The sequence below is a fragment of the Pseudophryne corroboree genome, chromosome 5 (genome assembly GCF_028390025.1).
Source record: "Pseudophryne corroboree isolate aPseCor3 chromosome 5, aPseCor3.hap2, whole genome shotgun sequence".
NCBI classification, from domain to species: Eukaryota; Metazoa; Chordata; class Amphibia; order Anura; family Myobatrachidae; genus Pseudophryne; species Pseudophryne corroboree.
This window is the reverse complement of record NC_086448.1, coordinates 51,641,240-51,667,757: the sequence shown is the minus strand read 5'-3', so window position 1 is coordinate 51,667,757 and position 26,518 is coordinate 51,641,240. Positions and strand designations below refer to the sequence as shown.

The following is a 26,518-nucleotide window of genomic DNA, read 5'->3' as shown; positions in this document are numbered from 1 at the left end:
CCAACACTGCTCTCCCCGTCTGCCCGCGGCTCCCCCGTCTCCTACGCTGCTCCCCCCCGTCTCCAGCACTGCTCTCCCCCCGTCTGGCTGCCCGCGGCTCTCCCCGTCTGGCTGCCCACGGCGACTCTCCTCCACTAAGGTCCCTCGTCTTAGTCCTACATTTTTTTATGTCGGACTGCGATGGTCGGAAACGGTGCCAAATCCTGTCGAATTTGGCCCCGTTTCCCTCAAAAGTACGTGAATCGGCAGCTATACCGCTGATTCACGTACTATTCGACAAGTCGAATTGCCCGACTTGTCGAATAAAAACAGCAGGGATTGAACAGGTCGAATCACGATTCAACCTTAAGAAGTTGAAAACTGCCGTCTTTTCGACAGATGGCAGCTTTCGACCCTTATTGAATATACCCCTTGATCACTGTTGTGCGAAATCTCACAGTGGCCAATTATTGAACGACTGCACACGCGTATGGATTGTAATGCGCAGGCGCATGGCCAAACTGCATAAAAAAATCCTGCGGTTTTTTTTTTATCGCTAGGCTAATGCAGGCTGATTGACAGGAAGCGGACGTTTGGGGGTGGTAACTGGCCATTTTCTGGGAGTGTCAAGAAAAACGCAGGCGTTCCCAAGCGTTTTCATGGAGGGTGTGTGACGTCAGCTCCGGCATGATCAGCCTGTTTGTATCGCACTGTAGGAGTAAGTCCAGGGCTGCGCACAGATTGGAAATTCATTCGATGGTGAGTGAGTTGCAAATGGATTTGCAGGTGTCCGCTGTATGGTGAAGTTTTTGCACGGCGTACACATGCATTCACACACTTGCACGGGGCAGGTTTTCACTGTCTGTGGGCGGCAGCTATCTGATCGTAGACCTCTGCAAAATCGCAGAGGAGAGATCTGGTCTGAATTAGTCCCTTAGTCTTACTCTAAACCAATGATGGCTAACCTTGACACTCCAGCTGTTGTTGAACTACACAGCTTGCTAAAACTGATGCAGGGCATGCTGGGATATGTAGTTCAACAACAGCTGGAGTGTCAAGGTTAGCCATCACTGTTCTAAACTGTGGTTTCTTGGCGATTTTGTCCTCGTTAAATCAACGGGTTGCAAACCCACCAGAAAACCATATATTCGCCGGAGAACCAAAACCAACACTTAGGAAATGTAGCCCATATTCTCTCAATCCCCCTGACTACTCTGATGAGCAGTTCAGTCTGTACTATACTGAGGGTCCAAATACACTATAGACTTAATGCTGGTCCCATCTAAAATACTATATAGGCGAGTTACTTCTTTGTGGCAGGGTTACAGTGGGTAAAGTCGCACTTGAAAGGGTTAAGTGGCCAGCTGTGGGCAGTGTCGGACTGGGGTATGTAGGGCCCACCGGGGGATTGGAGTGGTAGGGGGCCATGTTTAGGGGTGTGGCCAGTCTGCAGAGGGGGTGGGGTCTGCCACCTCATTGGTTTGACTAACCATTAGAGAGTGTAATGTCTGGGCCCCTTCGTAAATATACACAGTAAATTCAGCTGCTGCATGCATGATAATGTACCAGATTAATAACAGAGTAATAACAGCAATGCACTGTAGAAAATACACCATAGTCCAGTATAAGGTAACATATATATAATGTATAATTCAAGTGCACAATAGCAGGAGGTGGGCCCCCAGGCAGTGGGGCCCCCAGGTGGTTTCCCCTGTACCCCTGTGGGCCAGTCCAAGCCTGGCTGTGGGTACTAAACTGGAGGGTAACTATGCTGAGATTATGCTGTTCTTACTGCTGAAGAGCCATTCCTTCTGCTGCTGGTTCTAGAAGGCAAATAAGTATACTAGACATGACTAATCTTATTAATAAATTATCAAATGCAGCTGCCGCACCCAGCAAACCAAAGCCTTGGATCTGCGTTCATCTTTGATAGGATAGCGTCAATGCCGCAATAATGGCCCTCAGGGAATAGAACTTACATTTTGAATCCAACATCATCTCACTTTTCTTGACTGTAGTTTCTGGGAAAACTAAAATAAAAAAATAAATTAAAAAAAGTTTATTATTGCTGTTGTGCCTGAGCTGAATGGAAATCGCTTCCAAATGCTTTATAACTTATTTACATGGATATGACGGTACCCCAGGTGAAAACTATATCAGAAGGTAACGTGTGTTTAGCCAGATTAAAGTACACTTTCAATACTGACCACGGGGGCAACGATTATATCGGCTCAGTAAATAAACATAGGAACTAGTGACATCACTGAGGCATATAAGGGCAGATGTATTAACCTGGAGAAGGCATAAGGAAGTGATAAACCAGTGATATGTGCAAGGTGATAAAGGCACCAACCAATCGGCTCCAATATGTAAATTAACAGTTAGAATCTGATTGGCTGGTGCCTTTATCACCTTGCACATATCACTGGTTTATCACTTCCTTATGCCTTCTCCAGGTTAATACATCTGCCCCAAAGTTCTTAGATGGGACCAGGGCGTAACTAGAACTTTGTGGGCCCCATAGCAACATTTTGAGGGGGCCCCTGTACCAATGGTTCTAAAGAGATATCTCTCCGCAGTAGTTATGTTTATGCCCCATAATAGCACCCTAGTTCATTTTCTGAACCATAGCAGTGCACTCGTTAATGTTATGCCCCATAGCAGCACCCTAGTCTATTTTATGAACCACAGTAGTGCCCTAGTTCACGTTATGTCACATTGCAGGGCTGCCAGTACACATTATGCCACACAGTACCCCCAATTGACATTATGACATTACAAAGCCTCCTGTTCATACTGTGTTAGATTAGAGTGCCCCTCAGGTCAAATTATGCCACGTTACAGTGCCTCAGTTCATATTATATATACTACACTATAGTGCCTCCATTTCATATTGTGCCACATTAAAGTGTGTCAGTTTTTATTATGTAACATTATAGTGCCCTCCACATTACAATGAGCAGATCAGATTATGCCACATTTCAGTGCCCCCTTATCATTTACAACATCCACTATACACTCTGCTCACTGATAGTGTAATGTCACACAATTCAGGCTGGGCAATGGATCAGAGCCAAAAGCTTTGCAGACAAATCTGGGAAATTGGTATGCAACTATATAACCTGGGTCCAGGCCCCCCTAAGCCTCTGGGCCACATAGGAGTGGCATCCCTTGCACCCACTATACTTAAGTCCATAGATGGGACTAGGGTGAAGGAGTTGGCTTGTCTAACAGCACCTTACGACAAATGACGCTATTAAACAATGACTCAAAAGTACTAATGGTAAAGGAGGCAATTTGGAGAGAAAATATAGATATAGGCGGAGACGGATTAACCAGAGGGGTACGGTTGCTATTAAAACCATTTCATGCTTTTGTCACTTTTTGACATATTCTTGTCGATAAATCAATGGCTTGCAACATGAAAAACGCCTTGTGGGGGCAACAGGGATTTTCTCTAAGTCTACGGGCCACCTGCGTCTCCGGAATGTCGCCTGGTCTCACAGATTAACATTGTGCAATATATTACCTGTAACAGGAGCTGGGCAGAAGGCGATATCCATTCCTTTTGTTGAGGAGTTAATGTGCGTGTTCACAAAACACTCAATGGCAGCTTTGTCACAGTCACATAGGAGTTTCTCACATTCGTGGCCAGACTCTGGAGGGTACAAGGAACACAAGACCCCATTTACAGATCTGCTTTCCACCATCTGTCCGGCTTTACAATGATGGCTCGGGGGAATAATTATGTGTACAATTCATGTATACCTTTGTCATTTACAGACTGTAACTCTCAGTTTACGCAGCATGGTACAGAGAATATTTGAGTCATTCACATATGTTGCTGCCTTACTGGAGCTTACAGTCTAAATTTTGCACCACACAATTACACAAACCTGTGGGTCAGGGGCGGCTGATAAGAGGAGGGAGACCATGTGAGTGCCCCTCATCATTCATGGGCAGCGCAGGTGAGTAGACTCTCCACAGTGCATGCGTAGGTCTCCTGGAATATGGCTCCCATGCTATGTTCCGACTGAAATTTCAACTGCACTAGTGCAAATCTACAGGAAAATGGCCACCACACCATTTTTACAGTGCCAACGCAAATACAGACCTCCTGAGAGGTGAGTATAATGCAAGGGTGCAGGATGTGCAGTGTTGGGCCTCTTGGACCTGTGTGCTAATTCTTTATTCAATTGCTAAGTCTTGGGTCCAATTGAAATGTGCAAAAGTGCAATTATCTAATGAAACAGCCCTGAATTCAAACAACATGTGCCAAGTTTTCTGGACAGTTTGGGTGGCTGGCCAATGCACCAAATATGAACCTACAATCTGTCCTTTTGGGCAATAAAAACGTACACTGAGTCCAATGGGCCAATCACAAAACCATTTGATGGCTGAGCAACATCCAATGTGTGCGGTCTTCCTCTGGTCTGGAACTATCATACCTGTGCAATTGGCTCGTCACGTGTACTGCCAAATTGCTTTGGGTTGTTCAGTAGCAAGGCCTAAGCTAGACCTGGCGATGGATAATAATTATTCCCTTTGTTGTTAGTAGGCTGAAACTCATTTGCGGCTGAGGATTGCGGCCTTATCTCCTCGGTGTCTTACCACATGTTATGTTCTTTGAGAGGCAGCTGGCATCTGCAACAATTTGGGATGGGTCCCAGGCACAGTCCATCTCCTGAGCTTCTTCATAACATTTCCGATGCTGGAAACAGCAGCTAGAACATAAAGACCACAATGTTGTCTCGGTAAGAAAATAATAAGTAGGGCATTGACGTTATACTGCAATTTCTGCTAAATGTTTTCCACAATCACTGGATTTCCTACTCCTATATGTTGTTTATAGTGCAGCTTTCACCTACACAAGATGGAGGCAGCCAGGTTACACAGTTACAAAGACAGGAGTTCCCTGCACTCATCTGGCAAGCAGCAGCCTCTAGTAATAAAAGCAGAAGTCCTGGTTGCGAATAAATATACAATATGTGTGATTGGATGTGATACAGGATACTGGTGTTTGGAAAGCCAGAGATTGGTGACTGGGTGGTGGCCTGAAGTATTCGCAAAAAAAAGTGTCTCATGTGCGTGTTATGGGAGGGTAATAAATAATGGGCCTGTCAGTGAGCGCGGCTTTGTTCCCAAACGCAGATCCACAGCCGCAGAGGCCATGTTTAGATGAACTTGAGAAAGAAACACTGAGCAGGCCATAAGCTGTCCCAAGTGTTGAAGGTGCGATTGTGTGACGCACTGGTTGGAAAATCTTGAGATGCATCCATTTCTGCAGATGCATCCAACTCAGAATTGCTTTGCCTTTATTTGCACATTTTGCCAGCTGTAAATTGATGAAGAACTTGCATTTTTTTTTTTTACGGAAGCCATTTTGTAACCTGATTAAATATTTCGGCCTACACATTCACTAGGATCTAGCCAACAAAATCACTGCCTCCCTGTTCTCAACAGTTCTGTCGCTAAGACGCGCAGTTCCATTGCATTTTATAGAATACATTTCAAACAAATAGCTAATAATCAATAACCATTGATAAAACCGATAAAAATATATTTACAAAAAAAGAGCTAAAATCATGTAATTTTTGCAATACAAACCCCGAAATTCAGATTTAAAATCTGAATTCCAAACTGGGTCTCGTTTGGGATAGGCTCTACTCGGAAGATCCAGACCGGGTGTAGGTTCAGTTCAGAGCCACAAAATTCAGGTGGATTCGGATTTCTGGAGTACCAAACCGCACATCTTTAGTTATTTAGGGGTCTATTTATTAAGCCTTGGATGAAGATATAGTTGCTGGAGATAAAGTACCAGCCAATCTGCTCCCAACTGCCATGTCATAGGCTGGGTTTGAAAAATGACAGTTAGGAGCTGATTGGCTCCAGCGACTTTATCTACATCCAAGGCTTAGTAAGTAGACCCCTTTGTCCTTTAAATTAATGAATTATATATATATATGGATAGACATATATATATATATATATATATATATATATGTATATATATATATATATATATATATATGTATATATATATATATATATATATAGATATAGATATATAGATATATATAGATATATATAATATAATCTCCTGGAAATAAGGAACTGAAATGTGCACTGTTGCTGGTTTCTATATGCAGCTGCCTACCATAGATTATTGCAGAAATTGGAAATCAGTGATGCCTATAACCTGTATAGCAGCACTGCACCCAAAGCCTTGGGCCTTAATACAGAGATGGAACTTCTAAGGAACTTCCAATGTCCTAATCAATGACAGTAATGGTTGCATCATCCCATGTCTAATATGCACCAGGTACACTATTACCTCCATCACATAAACCTCACCTGTCAGCCGCATCTACAGGAAGCCCCTCCAGCTCGTATCTACAGGCGCAGCCGTAATCCTCCAGGTCTTTGGGGCATAGCCCGGTCACACACTTCAACTTGCTCACAAAATTAAGCAGCGCAGGAAAATTTGTAAATATAACTTGTAACCAAGTAAAGTGGGAACCAAGGCAATCTGCGTAACAAAGAAGACACAGTAACGATGGTTGATACAGTCATTTAGCAGGAATTGTCAGATACAATGCGACACATACTGTAGGTGGACTGGCTTCAGAAGTCAACAAGCCAAATGTATTGTTAAATGAACATCAACATACTGTAAAAATAGTGGTGTTTCAGACCACATTGTGACCTTTCACATGCCAGTATAATACAAACAACTATAACCAATCAACAATCCAATCGCTCGCAGGTTCCCATTCAATTCTGAGTTCATAAAATAGGCCACATGGGATTGGGTAGCACTGGTCACATGGCTGGCAACTGAAAATGAGTATTTGAAACATAAAGGGTGGAATTCAAATGTTTGAAAAGTCTGTTGGGTGTCTGTTTTTTCCTGTCTATTAGATAGGAAAAATAGACACCCAACTGACTTTTCAAACATTTGAATCTTCCCCAAATAATAAGAATTTACTCACCGGTAATTCTATTTCTCATAGTCCGTAGTGGATGCTGGGGACTCCGTAAGGACCATGGGGATTAGCGGCTCCGCAGGAGACTGGGCACAACTATAAAGAAAGCTTTTAGACTACTGGTGTGCACTGGCTCCTCCCACTAAGACCCTCCTCCAGACTTCAGTTAGGATACTGTGCCCGGAAGAGCTGACACAATAAGGAAGGATTTTGAATCCCGGATAAGACTCATACCAGCCACACCAATCACACCGTATAACTCGTGATACAATACCCAGTTAACAGTATGATAACAACTGAGCCTCTCAACAGATGGCTCAACAATAACCCTTTAGTTAAGCAATAACTATATACAAGTATTGCAGACAATCCGCACTTGGGATGGGCGCCCAGCATCCACTACGGACTATGAGAAATAGAATTACCGGTGAGTAAATTCTTATTTTCTCTAACGTCCTAAGTGGATGCTGGGGACTCCGTAAGGACCATGGGGATTATACCAAAGCTCCCAAACGGGCGGGAGAGTGCGGATGACTCTGCAGCACCAAATGAGCAAACTCAAGGTCCTCCTCAGCCAGGGTGTCAAACTTGTAGAATTTAGCAAACGTGTTTGACCCCGACCAAGTAGCTGCTCGGCAAAGTTGAAGAGCCGAGGCCCCTCGGGCAGCCGCCCAAGAAGAGCCCACCTTCCTCGTGTAATGGGCTTTTACTGATTTAGGATGCGGCAGTCCAGCCGCAGAATGTGCAAGCTGAATCGTACTACAGATCCAGCGAGCAATAGTCTGCTTTGAAGCAGGTGCACCCAACTTGTTGGGCGCATACAGGATAAAGAGCGAGTCAGTCTTTCTGACTCCAGCTGTCCTGGAAACATAGATTTTTAGGGCCCTGACTACATCCAACAACTTGGAAGCCTCCAAGTCATTTGTAGCCGCAGGCACCACGATAGGTTGGTTCAGATGAAAAGCTGATACCACTTTGGGGAGAAACTGGGGACGAGTCCTCAATTCTGCCCTATCTATATGGAAAATCAGATAAGGGCTTTTACATGACAAAGCCGCCAATTCTGATACACGCCTGGCCGAAGCCAAGGCCAACAACATGACCACTTTCCATGTGAGATATTTCAAATCAACGGTTTTCAGTGGCTCAAACCAATGTGACTTTAGGAAATCCAACACCACGTTGAGATCCCAAGGTGCCACTGGAGGCACAAAAGGGGGCTGAATATGCGGCACTCCCTTAACAAAAGTCTGAACTTCAGGTAGTGAAGCCAGTTCTCTCTGGAAGAAAATCGATAGAGCCGAAATCTGGACCTTAATGGAACCCAATTTAAGGCCCATAGTCACCCCTGACTGTAGGAAGTGCAGGAAACGTCCCAGCTGAAATTCCTCCGTTGGGGCCTTCCTGGCCTCACACCACGCAACATATTTTCGCCATATGCGGTGATAATGGTTTGTGGTTACTTCTTTCCTAGCTTTAATCAGCGTAGGAATGACTTCCTCCGGAATGCCCTTTTCCTTCAGGATCCGGTGTTCAACCGCCATGCCGTCAAACGCAGCCACGGTAAGTCTTGGAACAGACAGGGCCCCTGCTGCAGCAGGTCTTGTCTGAGCGGTAGAGGCCATGGGTCCTCTGACATCATTTCTTGAAGTTCCGGGTACCAAGCTCTTCTTGGCCAATCCGGAACAATGAGTATAGTTCTTACTCCTCTTCTCCTTATTATCCTCAGTACCTTTGGTATGAGAGGAAGAGGAGGGAACACATAAACCGATCGGTACACCCACTGTGTCACTAGAGCGTCCACAGCTATCGCCTGCGGGTCTCTTGACCTGGCGCAATATTTTTCTAGCTTTTTGTTTAGGCGGGACGCTATCATGTCCACCTGTGGCTTTTTCCACCGGTTTACAATCATTTGAAAGACTTCTGGATGAAGTCCCCACTCTCCCGGGTGGAGGTCGTGCCTGCTGAGGAAGTCTGCTTCCCAGTTGTCCACTCCCGGAATGAACACTGCTGACAGTGCTAACACGTGATTTTCCGCCCATCGGAGAATCCTTGTGGCTTCTGCCATTGCCGTCCTGCTTCTCGTGCCGCCCTGTCGATTTACATGGGCGACCGCCGTGATGTTGTCTGACTGGATCAGTACCGGCTGGTTTTGAAGCAGGGGTTTTGCCTGACTTAGGGCATTGTAAATGGCCCTCAGTTCCAGAATATTTATGTGCAAGGAAGTCTCCTGACTTGACCATAGCCACCACAGCAGAGACACCCTTGTCCTTGGAGACAGGGTTATCAGACGATGCATCTGAAGATGCGATCCGGACCACTTGTCCAACAGGTCCCACTGAAAGGTTCTTGCATGAAACCTGCCGAATGGAATCGCTTCGTAGGAAGCTACCATTTTTCCCAGGATCCGCGTGCAGTGATGCACCGACACCTGTTTTGGCTTTAGGAGGCCTCTGACTAGAGATGACAGCTCCTTGGCCTTCTCCTCCGGGAGAAACACTTTTCTCTGTTCTGTGTCCAGAACCATCCCTAGGAACAGCAGACGTGTCGTAGGGACCAGCTGTGACTTTGGAATGTTTAGAATCCAGCCGTGCTGTTGTAGCACTTCCCGAGATAGTGCTACCCCTACCAACAACTGCTCTCTGGACCTCGCCTTTATCAGGAGATCGTCCAAGTACGGGATAATTAAAACTCCCTTCTTTCGAAGGAGTATCATCATTTCGGCCATTACCTTGGTAAAGACCCTCGGAGCCGTGGATAGACCGAACGGCAACGTCTGGAATTGGTAATGACAATCTTGTACCACAAATCTGAGGTACTCCTGGTGAGGATGGTAAATGGGGACATGTAGGTAAGCATCCTTGATGTCCAGTGATACCATGTAATCCCCCTCGTCCAGGCTTGCAATAATCGCCCTGAGCGATTCCATCTTGAACTTGAATTTTTTTATATATGTGTTCAAGGATTTCAAATTTAAAATGGGTCTCACCGAACCGTCCGGTTTCGGTACCACAAACATTGTGGAATAGTAACCCCTTCCTTGTTGAAGTAGGGGCACCTTTACTATCACTTGTTGTGAATACAGCTTGTGAATTGCCTGTAACACTGCCTCCCTGCCTGAGGGAGTGGTTGGCAAGGCAGATTTGAGGAAACGGCGGGGGGAGACGTCTCGAATTCCAGCTTGTACCCCTGAGATACTACTTGAAGGATCCAGGGATCCACCCGTGAGCGAGCCCACTGATTGCTGAAGTTTTTGAGACGGGCCCCCACCGTACCTGGCTCCGCCTGTGAAGCCCCAGCGTCATGCTGTGGACTTAGAGGAAGCGGGGGAGGACTTTTGCTCCTGGGAACTGGCTGTATGCTGCAGCTTCTTTCCCCTACCTCTGCCTCTGGGCAAAAAGGACGCGCCTTTAACTCGCTTGCCCCTATTGGGCCGAAAGGACTGTACCTGATAATACGGTGCTTTCTTTGGTTGTGAGGGAACATGGGGTAAAAATGTAGACTTCCCAGCTGTTGCTGTGGAAACGAGGTCCGAGAGACCATCCCCGAACAACTCCTCACCCTTATAAGGCATAACTTCCATGTGTCGTTTGGAATCTGCATCTCCTGTCCACTGCCGAGTCCATAACCCTCTCCTGGCAGAAATGGACATTGCACTAATTTTGGATGCCAGCCGGCAAATATCCCTCTGTGCATCCCTCATGTATAAAAGTGCATCTTTTATATGCTCTACGTTTAGCAATATAGTGTCCCTGTCTAGGGTATCTATATTTTCTGACAGGGAATCTGACCACGCAGCAGCAGCACTGCACATCCAGGCTGAAGCAATAGCCGGTCTCAGTATAACACCTGTGTGTGTATATATAGATTTCAGGATAGCCTCCTGCTTTCTATCAGCAGATTCCTTCAGGGCGGCCGTATCCGGAGACGGTAGCGCCACCTTCTTTGACAAGCGTGTGAGCGCTTTATCCACCCTAGGGGATGTTTCCCAGCGTGACCTATCCTCTGGCGGGAAAGGGTACGCCATTAGTAACCTCTTAGAAATTACCAGCTTTTTATCAGGGGAAGCCCACGCTTCTTCACACACTTCATTTAACTCTTCAGACGGAGGAAAAGCTACTGGTAGTTTTTTCTCTCCAAACATTATACCCTTTTTTGTGGTACCGGGGGTAACATCAGAAATGTGCAACACATTTTTCATTGCCTCAATCATGTAACGTGTGGCCCTACTGGAAGTTACATTAGTCTCATCGTCGTCGACACTGGAGTCAGTATCCGTGTCGACATCTGTGTCAGCCATCTGAGGTAGCGGGCGTTTTAGAGCCCCTGATGGCTTTTGAGACGCCTGGGCAGGCACAGGCTGAGAAGCCGGCTGTCCCACAATAGGTATGTCGTCAAACCTTTTATGCAAGGAGTCGACACTGTCGCGTAAGTCCTTCCACAGCACCATCCACTCAAGTGTCGACCCCGCAGGGGGTGACATCACATTTACAGGCATTTGCTCCGCCTCCACATAAGCCTCCTCATCAAACATGTCGACACAGCCATACCGACACACCGCAAACACACAGGGAATGCTCTGACAGAGGACAGGACCCCACAAAGCCCTTTGGGGAGACAGAGAGAGAGTATGCCAGCACACACCAGAGCGCTATATAACACAGGGATCCCACTATCAATGAGTGTTTTCCCTTATAGCTGCTTTTTTATATATATCACATATATATATTATCTATACTGCGCCTAAATTTAGTGCCCCCCCTCTCTTTTTTACCCTTCTGTAGTGTTCCTTCAGACTGCAGGGGAGAGCCAGGGAGCTTCCTTCCAGCGGAACTGTGAGGGAAAAATGGCGCCAGTGTGTTGAGGGAGAAGCCCCGCCCCCTTTTCGGCTGACTTTCTCCCTGCTTTTTCTGGAATACTGGCAGGGGTAATTTTACATCTATATAGCCTCTAGGACTATATATGATGTATATTTATCAGCCAAGGTGTCATATATTGCCCTCTGGGCGCCCCCCCCCCCCCCCCCCCAGCGCCCTGCACCCATCAGTGACCGGAGTGTGAGGTGTACATGAGGAGCAATGGCGCACAGCTGCAGTGCTGTGCGCTACCTTGGTGAAGACCGAAGTCTTCTGCCGCCGATTTTCCGGACCTCTTCGTTGCTTCTGGCTCTGTAAGGGGGACGGCGGCGCGGCTCCGGGAACGAACACCAAGGTCGGGTCCTGCGGTCGATCCCTCTGGAGCTAATGGTGTCCAGTAGCCTAAGAAGCCCAAACTACCACCTGTTAGGTAGAGATGAGCGCCTGAAATTTTTCGGGTTTTGTGTTTTGGTTTTGGGTTCGGTTCCGCGGCCGTGTTTTGGGTTCGAACGCGTTTTGGCAAAACCTCACCGAATTTTTTTTGTCGGATTCGGGTGTGTTTTGGATTCGGGTGTTTTTTTCAAAAAACACTAAAAAACAGCTTAAATCATAGAATTTGGGGGTCATTTTGATCCCAAAGTATTATTAACCTCAAAAACCATAATTTACACTCATTTTCAGTCTATTCTGAATACCTCACACCTCACAATATTATTTTTAGTCCTAAAATTTGCACCGAGGTCGCTGTGTGAGTAAGATAAGCGACCCTAGTGGCCGACACAAACACCGGGCCCATCTAGGAGTGGCACTGCAGTGTCACGCAGGATGTCCCTTCCAAAAAACCCTCCCCAAACAGCACATGACGCAAAGAAAAAAAGAGGCGCAATGAGGTAGCTGTGTGAGTAAGATTAGCGACCCTAGTGGCCGACACAAACACCGGGCCCATCTAGGAGTGGCACTGCAGTGTCACGCAGGATGGCCCTTCCAAAAAACCCTCCCCAAACAGCACATGACGCAAAGAAAAAAAGAGGCGCAATGAGGTAGCTGTGTGAGTAAGATTAGCGACCCTAGTGGCCGACACAAACACCGGGCCCATCTAGGAGTGGCACTGCAGTGTCACGCAGGATGTCCCTTCCAAAAAACCCTCCCCAAACAGCACATGACGCAAAGAAAAAAAGAGGCGCAATGAGGTAGCTGTGTGAGTAAGATTAGCGACCCTAGTGGCCGACACAAACACCGGGCCCATCTAGGAGTGGCACTGCAGTGTCACGCAGGATGTCCCTTCCAAAAAACCCTCCCCAATCAGCACATGATGCAAAGAAAAAGAAAAGAAAAAAGAGGTGCAAGATGGAATTGTCCTTGGGCCCTCCCACCCACCCTTATGTTGTATAAACAAAACAGGACATGCACACTTTAACCAACCCATCATTTCAGTGACAGGGTCTGCCACACGACTGTGACTGATATGACGGGTTGGTTTGGACCCCCCCCAAAAAAGAAGCAATTAATCTCTCCTTGCACAAACTGGCTCTACAGAGGCAAGATGTCCACCTCATCTTCACCCTCCGATATATCACCGTGTACATCCCCCTCCTCACAGATTATCAATTCGTCCCCACTGGAATCCACCATCTCAGCTCCCTGTGTACTTTGTGGAGGCAATTGCTGCTGGTCAATGTCTCCGCGGAGGAATTGATTATAATTCATTTTAATGAACATCATCTTCTCCACATTTTCTGGATGTAACCTCGTACGCCGATTGCTGACAAGGTGAGCGGCGGCACTAAACACTCTTTCGGAGTACACACTTGTGGGAGGGCAACTTAGGTAGAATAAAGCCAGTTTGTGCAAGGGCCTCCAAATTGCCTCTTTTTCCTGCCAGTATAAGTACGGACTGTGTGACGTGCCTACTTGGATGCGGTCACTCATATAATCCTCCACCATTCTATCAATGTTGAGAGAATCATATGCAGTGACAGTAGACGACATGTCCGTAATCGTTGTCAGGTCCTTCTGTCCGGACCAGATGTCAGCATCAGCAGTCGCTCCAGACTGCCCTGCATCACCGCCAGCGGGTGGGCTCGGAATTCTGAGCCTTTTCCTCGCACCCCCAGTTGCGGGAGAATGTGAAGGAGGAGATGTTGACAGGTCGCGTTCCGCTTGACTTGACAATTTTGTCACCAGCAGGTCTTTCAACCCCAGCAGACCTGTGTCTGCCGGAAAGAGAGATCCAAGGTAGGCTTTAAATCTAGGATCGAGCACGGTGGCCAAAATGTAGTGCTCTGATTTCAACAGATTGACCACCCGTGAATCCTTGTTAAGCGAATTAAGGGCTGCATCCACAAGTCCCACATGCCTAGCGGAATCGCTCCCTTTTAGCTCCTTCTTCAATGCCTCCAGCTTCTTCTGCAAAAGCCTGATGAGGGGAATGACCTGACTCAGGCTGGCAGTGTCTGAACTGACTTCACGTGTGGCAAGTTCAAAGGGCATCAGAACCTTGCACAACGTTGAAATCATTCTCCACTGCACTTGAGACAGGTGCATTCCACCTCCTATATCGTGCTCAATTGTATAGGCTTGAATGGCCTTTTGCTGCTCCTCCAACCTCTGAAGCATATAGAGGGTTGAATTCCACCTCGTTACCACTTCTTGCTTCAGATGATGGCAGGGCAGGTTCAGTAGTTTTTGGTGGTGCTCCAGTCTTCTGTACGTGGTGCCTGTACGCCGAAAGTGTCCCGCAATTTTTCTGGCCACCGACAGCATCTCTTGCACGCCCCTGTCGTTTTTTAAAAAATTCTGCACCACCAAATTCAAGGTATGTGCAAAACATGGGACGTGCTGGAATTTGCCCATATTTAATGCACACACAATATTGCTGGCGTTGTCCGATGCCACAAATCCACAGGAGAGTCCAATTGGGGTAAGCCATTCCGCGATGATCTTCCTCAGTTGCCGTAAGAGGTTTTCAGCTGTGTGCGTATTCTGGAAAGCGGTGATACAAAGCGTAGCCTGCCTAGGAAAGAGTTGGCGTTTGCGAGATGCTGCTACTGGTGCCGCCGCTGCTGTTCTTGCGGCGGGAGTCCATACATCTACCCAGTGGGCTGTCACAGTCATATAGTCCTGACCCTGCCCTGCTCCACTTGTCCACATGTCCGTGGTTAAGTGGACATTGGGTACAACTGCATTTTTTAGGACACTGGTGAGTCTTTTTCTGACGTCCGTGTACATTCTCGGTATCGCCTGCCTAGAGAAGTGGAACCTAGATGGTATTTGGTAACGGGGGCACACTGCCTCAATAAATTGTCTAGTTCCCTGTGAACTAACGGCGGATACCGGACGCACGTCTAACACCAACATAGTTGTCAAGGACTCAGTTATCCGCTTTGCAGTAGGATGACTGCTGTGATATTTCATCTTCCTCGCAAAGGACTGTTGAACAGTCAATTGCTTACTGGAAGTAGTACAAGTGGGCTTACGACTTCCCCTCTGGGATGACCATCGACTCCCAGCGGCAACAACAGCAGCGCCAGCAGCAGTAGGCGTTACACGCAAGGATGCATCGGAGGAATCCCAGGCAGGAGAGGACTCGTCAGAATTGCCAGTGACATGGCCTGCAGGACTATTGGCATTCCTGGGGAAGGAGGAAATTGACACTGAGGGAGTTGGTGGGGTGGTTTGCGTGAGCTTGGTTACAAGAGGAAGGGATTTACTGGTCAGTGGACTGCTTCCGCTGTCACCCAAAGTTTTTGAACTTGTCACTGACTTATTATGAATGCGCTGCAGGTGACGTATAAGGGAGGATGTTCCGAGGTGGTTAACGTCCTTACCCCTACTTATTACAGCTTGACAAAGGGAACACACGGCTTGACACCTGTTGTCCGCATTTCTGGTGAAATACCTCCACACCGAAGAGCTGATTTTTTTGGTATTTTCACCTGGCATGTCAACGGCCATATTCCTCCCACGGACAACAGGTGTCTCCCCGGGTGCCTGACTTAAACAAACCACCTCACCATCAGAATCCTCCTGGTCAATTTCCTCCCCAGCGCCAGCAACACCCATATCCTCCTCATCCTGGTGTACTTCAACACTGACATCTTCAATCTGACTATCAGGAACTGGACTGCGGGTGCTCCTTCCAGCACTTGCAGGGGGCGTGCAAATGGTGGAAGGCGCATGCTCTTCACGTCCAGTGTTGGGAAGGTCAGGTATCGCAACCGACACAATTGGACTCTCCTTGTGGATTTGGGATTTCGAAGAATGCACAGTTCTTTGCTGTGCTGCTTTTGCCAGCTTGAGTCTTTTCATTTTTCTAGCGAGAGGCTGAGTGCTTCCATCCTCATGTGAAGCTGAACCACTAGCCATGAACATAGGCCAGGGCCTCAGCCGTTCCTTGCCACTCCGTGTGGTAAATGGCATATTGGCAAGTTTACGCTTCTCCTCCGACAATTTTATTTTAGGTTTTGGAGTCCTTTTTTTACTGATATTTGGTGTTTTGGATTTGACATGCTCTGTACTATGACATTGGGCATCGGCCTTGGCAGACGACGTTGCTGGCATTTCATCGTCTCGGCCATGACTAGTGGCAGCAGCTTCAGCACGAGGTGGAAGTGGATCTTGATCTTTCCCTAATTTTGGAACCTCAACATTTTTGTTCTCCATATTTTAATAGGCACAACTAAAAGGCACCTCAGGTAAACAATGGAGATGGATGGATTGGATACTAGTATACAATTATGGACGGGCTGCCGAGTGCCGACACAGAGGTAGCCACAGCCGTGAACTACCGCACTGTACTGTGTCTGCTGCTAATATATAGACTGGTTGATAAAGAGATAGTATACTCGTAACTAGTATGTATGTATAAAGAAAGAAAAAAAAACCACGGTTAGGTGGTATATACAATTATGGACGGGCTGCCGAGTGCCGACACAGAGGTAGCCACAGCCGTGAACTACCGCACTGTACTGTGTCTGCTGCTAATATATAGACTGGTTGATAAAGAGATAGTATACTCGTAACTAGTATGTATGTATAAAGAAAGAAAAAAAAACCACGGTTAGGTGGTATATACAATTATGGACGGGCTGCCGAGTGCCGACACAGAGGTAGCCACAGCCGTGAACTACCGCACTGTACTGTGTCTGCTGCTAATATATAGACTGGTTGATAAAGAGATAGTATACTCGTAACTAGTATGTATGTATAAAGAAAGAAAAAAAAACCACGGTTAGGTGGTATATACAATTATGGACGGGCTGCCGAGTGCCGACACAGAGGTAGCCACAGCCGTGAACTACCGCACTGTACTGTGTCTGCTGCTAATATAGACTGGTTGATAAAGAGATAGTATACTCGTAACTAGTATGTATGTATAAAGAAAGAAAAAAAAACCACGGTTAGGTGGTATATACAATTATGGACGGGCTGCCGAGTGCCGACACAGAGGTAGCCACAGCCGTGAACTACCGCACTGTACTGTGTCTGCTGCTAATATAGACTGGTTGATAAAGAGATAGTATACTCGTAACTAGTATGTATGTATAAAGAAAGAAAAAAAAACCACGGTTAGGTGGTATATACAATTATGGACGGGCTGCCGAGTGCCGACACAGAGGTAGCCACAGCCGTGAACTACCGCACTGTACTGTGTCTGCTGCTAATATATAGACTGGTTGATAAAGAGATAGTATACTCGTAACTAGTATGTGTGTATAAAGAAAGAAAAAAAAACCACGGTTAGGTGGTATATACAATTATGGACGGGCTGCCGAGTGCCGACACAGAGGTAGCCACAGCCGTGAACTACCGCACTGTACTGTGTCTGCTGCTAATATAGACTGGTTGATAAAGAGATAGTATACTCGTAACTAGTATGTATGTATAAAGAAAGAAAAAAAAACCACGGTTAGGTGGTATATACAATTATGGACGGGCTGCCGAGTGCCGACACAGAGGTAGCCACAGCCGTGAACTACCGCACTGTACTGTGTCTGCTGCTAATATATAGACTGGTTGATAAAGAGATAGTATACTCGTAACTAGTATGTATGTATAAAGAAAGAAAAAAAAACCACGGTTAGGTGGTATATACAATTATGGACGGGCTGCCGAGTGCCGACACAGAGGTAGCCACAGCCGTGAACTACCGCACTGTACTGTGTCTGCTGCTAATATAGACTGGTTGATAAAGAGATAGTATACTCGTAACTAGTATGTATGTATAAAGAAAGAAAAAAAAACCACGGTTAGGTGGTATATACAATTATGGACGGGCTGCCGAGTGCCGACACAGAGGTAGCCACAGCCGTGAACTACCGCACGGTACTGTGTCTGCTGCTAATATAGACTGGTTGATAAAGAGATAGTATACTACTAATATTATATATACTGGTGGTCAGGTCACTGGTCACTAGTCACACTGGCAGTGGCACTCCTGCAGCAAAAGTGTGCACTGTTTAATTTTAATATAATATTATGTACTCCTGGCTCCTGCTATAACCTATAACTGGCACTGCAGTAGTGCTCCCCAGTCTCCCCCACAATTATAAGCTGTGTGAGCTGAGCAGTCAGACAGATATATAATATATATAGATGATGCAGCACACTGGCCTGAGCCTGAGCAGTGCACACAGATATGGTATGTGACTGAGTCACTGTGTGCTGTGTATCGCTTTTTTCAGGCAGAGAACGGATTATAAAGTAAACTGCACTGTCCTCACTAGTAAACTCTCTCCACTCAGTCTCTACACTTCTACAGTAACAGTACTCCTCCTAGTCAGCTCCAGTAAATCTCTCTCAGTCTCTTATAATCTAAATGGAGAGGACGCCAGCCACGTCCTCTCCCTATCAATCTCAATGCACGTGTGAAAATGGCGGCGACGCGCGGCTCCTTATATAGAATCCGAGTCTCGCGATAGAATCCGAGCCTCGCGAGAATCCGACAGCGTCATGATGACGTTCGGGCGCACTCGGGTTAACCGAGCAAGGCGGGAAGATCCGAGTCGCTCGGACCCGTGAAAAAAAACATGAAGTTCTGGCGGGATCGGATTCAGAGAAACCGAACCCGCTCATCTCTACTGTTAGGTAGGTTCGCTTCTTCTCCCCTTAGTCCCTCGCTGAGTCTGTTGCCAACAGATCTCACTGTAAAATAAAAAACCTAAATATACTTTCTTTCTAGGTGCTCAGGAGAGCCCCTAGTGTGCATCCAGCTCAGCCGGGCACAAGAATCTAACTGAAGTCTGGAGGAGGGTCTTAGTGGGAGGAGCCAGTGCACACCAGTAGTTTAAAAGCTTTCTTTATAGTTGTGCCCAGTCTCCTGCGGAGCCGCTAATTCCCATGGTCCTTACGGAGTCCCCAGCATCCACTTAGGATGTTAGAGAAAGTCCAATTTCAATAAAGTAATAGCATTAATACTAGGTCATTCCACGTAAAGAAGATGTCCAGGATTTAGATACTGTATAACTAAATGGACACATTGATGGAGCATGCCATCCACTTGTCCATGCATAGGTTCCGAGGCTATTCTGTCTACCAGCAACATCTATAAGTGGGGTTATGTGGCCGTCATAGGCTGACGATGGGTACTATGCGATGATAACATTTTAGTATCATTTGAGAAAAGATCTCTCTCGCTCATGATTGTCCAAGGACAGAAAAGATGTGTAATTTACTCTATCAACATGGGAATACCCTCCATCCTGTCATAATGTCATTTACGCCATAGGGCTCTGAAAAATTTCTATATCTCCATTTAGAATAAATGACAGGAGGGTGTGCAATCCGGCACGATGCTAATCACTACTCCAAAACAGAAATGCCCCCAACACGTTATTTGAAGCAATCTGTAGGACAGTAGATGCCGCTGTAAAAGCCAGTCTATGCCCATTCTATGCCCTATTGGTAATCCATACTTGCCTACCTGACCCTCTCCATGAGGGAGAAAATGCTCTGTTTCTGGACTTTCCTGGTAATGTATGATTGCCATCACCTGTGGTGAAACGCCTTTCTTATCAATTAACTAGCTCACCACAGGTGATGGCAATCATACATTACCAGGAAAGTCCAGGAACAGAGCATTTTCTCCCTCATGGAGAGGGTCAGGTAGGCAAGTATGTGGTAATCCCATCTGTTAGGGACTTCCTATTTGTTGCATTGGAATTTTCTTCCATCTCTTCTTCCTCCATCAAATTCAGATGATAGGTCTGCAAAAACAATTGCTGGAACTTTCAGTATTCAGTGATAAATTCTAATTAACTAGGAGCTGGTCTCATTTACGTCCACTGGTTGCATTCATACAGCTGTGATTTGTTCATAGACTGGTGTATTTATTAGACTCCTTTACACTTCACACCTGTTATATCTATGAAAGCTCCAGATGCAATTGACATCAATAATACAGAAACATAGATATAGTACTCAAAAACAATAGACTTTGTTTTGCCAAGACACTGTTCTTGTTCCAACGGCATGGTCATTTTGTATTGGGAGGACTAACTATGTGAGGAAGGTTTCTTCAGCCTTCTGCCATGGCTCCAGGCTAACTCAGAATAATTAATAAAATCACTACAGATTCGACCTCATACATCCAGCCTCAATACACCATGCAGCGTGAGATACTCGGAGCCAAATGTAATAGAGTGAGAGTTTCAGAAAGTGAGAGATTTGGTAAGGTTTTGCAGTGGTTTTTTTTTTTTAAAGTGGCAATCATTTACACAGCGAGAGCAACCTGGTTTTGCAGTGTAAATGATTGCCACTTTAAAAAAAACTGAAAAACCTTACCAAATCTCTCACTTTCTGAAACTCTCACTCTATTACATTTGGCCCATGGTGTGAGTGAGCAGACAGGTCCCATGTAGCTTCGCTAACTTCAGTCGTCATTTTGCCATCAAACATTCGTCTTAATTAGCAACGTGACTGTTGTGTGTGACTGAGTCCGTAATCCGAGTTTGTTGAGAATTGTATTGCGGCTGCTACATTGTAGCCATTCGTGTACAGTCGCACACAGATATACAAGTGTCATACAGTACAGTATATCAAATTAATCAATACAGTCTCCCCGTGCACCCTAGTCACATTGAGTTGCCATTAAGACATCTGGCGCTAGCAGACTCTCACGGGTCCTGGAGCTCCAAGAGGGATTGTTTGGCGTGATTGCAGCAATGATGTATAAGGACCCATAGAAACATAGAATTTGACAGCAGGTCCATCTAGTCTACCCATGCACACACTAGGGTTAATTCTTTTTGTTGGGAGCCAATTGACCTATCAGTATATTTTTGGATTGTGAATATACAAACTCCACACAGTTAGGGCCATGGTGGGAATCAAACCCATGACCTCAGTGCTGTGAGGCGGTAATGCTAACCATTACACCGTCCGTGCTGCCCTACCATCTGTATATTGTAATCAGAATCTTTCCTACAGTCTGTCCGCATCTACCCATCTACCTTGCATGCCCTTGTGGCATGTATGTTTTATGTGCACCCTACTGAGGGGCAATGGGGGGTGTTCTGGCACCCTATAACAAAAATGTTATAATAATAATAACAACACGCGCAGTCATTTTATTAAATACAGTGAATGATAGTACCTTATTGTGATCTCGTTACTTGTACTTACCAAGAAATGATGAAACACCCTCTATATTTTTGAAGACTCCATTGAAGGTAAAGTTATCTAGAAGAAGCAAAAAAGGTTAAACAAATACATTCTGTATTCCTACTATATTGAATACTAGCTGGAGTAGCCGGCGTTACCCGGGATTTTAAGAATGTCTGTTTACAAAAATAAATGTAAATATTAAACACACAGTATAAATAACATTGTAGATAGCTGAATACCCGTGCTTCACTACGGAATGAGGATGGTAAATAAGAATGATAGTTCGTTAATTTACGTTGGTTGGAGATCTAGTATATAGGCATATCTTGCTTCCCTGACGCACTTTGTGTAGTGGCCGGACCCCTTTCATCATATCAGTGCAAATGATCAATTTTTTTACAGTTTCTTAACTTTCTTATATAGTGCAGCACATTATGTATCTCCTATGCTGCTGAGGGTCCGTGCTACTTTCACTATATAACTCTCAGTGTGTGGGTTTGTGCTACCTCCATTCCCCTCCTCACATCATGTCACTGGCCCTGTCACATGCAGCCCTGTCCTCACTGACATATCATCATGTCCTGATATAGTCTGTGCTGCTGGCCCATCCCTAGGGGTGCTAGTGGTGTCTTACCCCCACAGTGTTTGTTCCCAGCTTGTAAGGCATATGTGTAGCAAGTTTGGTGTAAATTGCTCCAGGCATTCGGGAGTTATGCTGTCTGCTAAAATACTCTGTGCTGCTGTCCCACCTCAAGGGGTGCTAGAGGTGTCTAACCCCCACAGAGTTTGTTCCCAGATTGTAAGTCAGATGTGTACCAAGTTTGGTGTAAATTGCTCCAGGCCTTTCACAGTTTTGCTGTCTGCTGATATACTCTGTGCTGCTGTCCCACCCCTAGGGTTGCTAGGGGTGTCTTCCCCCCACAGTGTTTGTTCCCAGATTGTAAGTCAGATGTGTACCAAGTTTGTTGTAAATTGCTGCAGGCATTCCAGAGTTATGCTGTCTGCTGAAATACTCTGTGCTGCTGTCTGCCCCCCTAGGGAAGCTAGGGATTTCTGATTGTTTTAGTTGCCTCCACAGTGTTTTAATACGTTTGTATGTAAAATGTCATGATCTTCGCTTGTAAACTGTGGATGTGTATAGAAAGACAGAAGGACGGATTTTCGCTTTTATATAGTAGATAACAAATAATGCTACCGTTATTAGAATATGCATGGGATTACCTTAGTAAATATCCAAACTGTCATGTAATTCTCTCATTTACCATGGGAATTCTGCATTTTGTTTTTTAGAATGGGGGACACAATGGCGTGTTTGAAGAATTGGGTGGGGGTGGGGTGGGGGGTTAAAAAGGTGGGTGAGCTGCAGGCAGATGCTGGAAGACAGAAAGGAGGAGATGGAAGAGGATGGGACTAAGGCGGCAGTTGGAGTGAAGAAAGGTAGAGAGAAGAGCTTGGATCTCCTCCCCAGTGGTGGAGAGTTAGGAGCACAAGGATGGGGAGCTGGATGGGGAAGATGGGAGGAGTGAAGGGGGAGTTTTCCTGCCTGAAAGATTGTATTTTGGAGGTGAAGAAGGAGGCAAAGCCAGGGACGAGTAGGGATGGGGGAGGGGAGCGGGAGAGGGACAGAAAGAGGAGTATGCAATGGTTGGAGTTCAGTCCGGCAAAAGCTGATCGAGGTGGGGCGGGCAGACGTATCATGGGTGGAGGCAAGGGTTTGGTTGTTCAGGATGACAGCCTGGTTAGAGCAAGTCAGATCAGTGACTGGGCTAGAGGGGGAATTTGGGTTAGGAGAAGAAGGTGGCTGGATTAAGGTTGTCAAGATTATGTTTGATGAATAATGAAAAAAGTTTTGGGAGTTGGGAATGGAGGAGTAGGTGAGGAGAGAAGAGGGTGGTTGGAGAGCGAGACTGAAGAGACACAGATGTCAGAAAGTTAAAACAAGTAGGTGAAGATTGACTGAGGCTTTGGGTGTAAGAGGATGGCCATCGGGACAGACAAAATAAAGGATGTGAGGGAGAGAAGTTTGAAGGCAGCAGTGTCAGAGGAGCTGTCAATGGGGATGATAAAGTCACCAAGGATGAGAGAAGGAGATCAAAGGAGAGAAAGTAGCAGAGCCAAGCTGCAAATGTAGAGGAAATGGGTAGAGGGACCAGGGGGGCTGAAGGTGACTGCTACACACAGGTGGCCTGTGAAGAAAAGGCAAACAGAATGGAGAAAGAGAGGGAAGCTTCAGGTGAAATGACACAGAATATATAGGGACGATAGTCAAATCTGATATTTTTCTTATGGGTGTGGTCAAATGTCTACAATGTCTGGGTAGACAGTCAATAGGTCAACAACATAGTGTCAACAGGTACAAAAGGTTGACTATTGAAAGCTCAACAGTGATTAAGGTCATCAGGTAAAAGAGGTTAACAGGATGAAAAGGTCAACGTGACAATGGTCGACACAAAAATGGTCACATCATTTTTTGTGGGGTTTGGGGCCAAATCTTGTATATTTCACGTTCTGTGACCACCATGTCCAGCCATATGTGATCCCAGTTAGTGCAAATGTAGACCCTCGCAGGCTCACTTCGCTCGTCATACTTCATGCAAAGTGGCTCGCACCACTATTACTTCACTCGCCACAGGTTACCATTCCCAATCATAGTCTACATGGCTAGTAAATCAAGCAAATGTTGGGAAAATGTGAAAACCCAGAAAAATATGTGTCGACCATTTGTGCGACAACCATTGTCATGTCAACTTTTTGAACCTGTCGACCTTAAGCACTGTCAGCCTTTCATCTGTCAACATTTTGTACCTGTTGACCTAATGCTAGTTGACCATATGGTGTCCACCTATTGACTGTCTACATAGACATTGTAGACCAGGCCAGCCAGCCTGTGGCTCTTCAGATGTTGTGAAACTACACATCCCAGCATGCCCTGCCACAGTTTTAGCATTCCCTAATAGCAAAACTGTGGCAAGGCATGATGGAACTTGTAGTTTTACAACAGCTGGAGAGCCACAGGTTGGCCTTCCTTGTAATGGTTGCACCACAGTATAATTATCTTGAAGCTATCATAGATAATACAATTATACATTGATCTGGAAGCTATAGGCTTGGCCGGATTTACATTGAAAACATCATGATCTGGACTATAGGAGCCTCAACCATTCTTCCTTTTTTTATGGCTCTTTTAGAGATTGCTATCAGGGGTAAGAAAGGAACTTTGACGTGACTTTGCAAATTTTGTTTTTCCCAAAATATGCACATTTTATATATTTATTTACTCTGCAAATACTCTACACAATGTACATGGCAAACGTTTCTGCTCTACTATAATATTGAAATGATCCTGCTCTGCACAATCACTGGTCCCGTTCTTGTGCATTGTCATTAATGGACGTGCAATGTATTTTCTGATTTTTTTATAGGAGGATTCCTTCCACCTGCCACTCATATATGGGTGTCTATATTACGAGCTAGTGCTCACCTCCACGTGAACTAAGGCCCTAGCAGAAGTGACCTGCAGGTAAACCGGTTGTAGTTTGGGGCATTTGTTGCTAGAAATGTTCACAATCGTTTCTTCTCTCATACTTACTAATGTTTCTTAACGGTAGATCAGTAAGTTCTGATAAAACAGGGGAGACTCCGGATTCTTGAGCATATGTGGTTTCTAGAAGACAAGGAGGAACGATCGTGTTTAGTACCCAAGAAACGACTTAATACATCAGCTCAGCTGTGAACATCATGACGCTATTCAGGGATTCACAAATGGACCTCGTTTCAAAACATCATAACTTTACCTTTATGAGAAGTATCTGGTCCCTTTATTTTATTACCAGTTATTTATATAGCGCACACATATTCTGTAGCGCTTTATAGAGACTATTTGACCATTCCCTTTAGTCCCTGTCCCAGTGGAGCTTGCAATCTATATTCGCGAAAATACACACTACAGTTCATATCTGTCATGAGTGAATTAACCTACTAGTATATATTTTTAGGGGGTGAAACTGGAGTACCCAGGGGAAACACACATAAAGTCCACACACTTGGGGCTTGAGTGGGAATTGAACCCAAGACCTCAGCATTGTGAGGCAGTTATGCTAACCACTACACCAGCCATCCTGCTTGCGTGAGAGCATGGCCAATTAGTTGGTTTTCATGTGATCATATAGAGATATATGACAAAACCTAGCACTTCTCAACAAACCAGCAGCCTGTATATTACGCTCCTGTAGTTTCACAAAACTCTAAATACAATAAATATACAGAAATGGGTACGATACCTAGCACAGTAAAAATCATAGAAATAATCAATAACAGGAGATTAAAAAAAATACCTTATCTGAATATGGGTTATGGTGTGACTATGTTATCAAGCTGGTGAGATGACATCACCATCCACACCACAGACTAACCTGCTATGTAGACTGTTACTCATTTTGTGACATCACCAACCACCCAATTAAAAGTAGAGGATAGGGGCCCTAGATGTAAAATATATCTCAGTAACTTTACTTAACTGTACTTCCTCAAAACCAGAGCTAATGATATTCTTACTAACCACCAAAATCTACCTGCCTGACATGTATAATTCTACACCTCAACTTCGCTGCCTTGGGGGGAGATGCATCAAACCTTAGAGAAAGATAGATCTTTGCACTCCGTCTCTCCTGCCAACGGATTACCTCCTCCCACTCCTACCTACAAGATTTTGCACGTGCTGCTCCCTATCTCTGGAATTCTCTACCTCTCCCCATCCGACTCTCCACCTCTCTACAAAACTTCAAACGGGCTCTCAAGACCCACTTCTTCACCAAACCCAGCCAACTCTCCTCCTAACCCTCTTGTCTATACTCACTGTCTACCCCTTCTGTGTCACTCCGGTCTGTTAGCCCCTCACCTTTTAGATTGTAAGGTCGCAAGAGCAGGGACTTCTTTCCTCATGTGCCTTTCCTTTTCTTACTTACACTATCTTATACTCCATACTCCCTTTGATGGCACCTAACCCCGGCTTTTCTATACCTGTCCTATATTGTCTTGTACTGTAAGTGCTGTTTTCTTGTTTGCTCATTTGATTATGTTATGGGCGCTGCGGAT

At 45.6% G+C, this 26,518-nt stretch overlaps 1 protein-coding gene across 2 annotated transcripts in view; it reads right to left on the bottom strand.

Annotated features, from left to right (window-relative positions):
* The window catches only part of LOC134927169 (uncharacterized), a 352,100-nt gene that overhangs the window by 100,979 nt on the left and 224,603 nt on the right, over nucleotides 1–26,518 (bottom strand). For both annotated transcript variants that reach the window (XM_063921268.1, XM_063921269.1), the window contains 6 exons: nucleotides 25,014–25,088; nucleotides 21,443–21,499; nucleotides 6,334–6,508; nucleotides 4,591–4,703; nucleotides 3,509–3,637; nucleotides 1,959–2,009 (listed from right to left, as the gene is read on the bottom strand). In XM_063921268.1, the coding sequence (XP_063777338.1) occupies nucleotides 1,959–2,009; nucleotides 3,509–3,637; nucleotides 4,591–4,703; nucleotides 6,334–6,508; nucleotides 21,443–21,499; nucleotides 25,014–25,088 (600 nt within the window). The remainder of the gene's footprint in view (nucleotides 1–1,958; nucleotides 2,010–3,508; nucleotides 3,638–4,590; nucleotides 4,704–6,333; nucleotides 6,509–21,442; nucleotides 21,500–25,013; nucleotides 25,089–26,518) is intronic.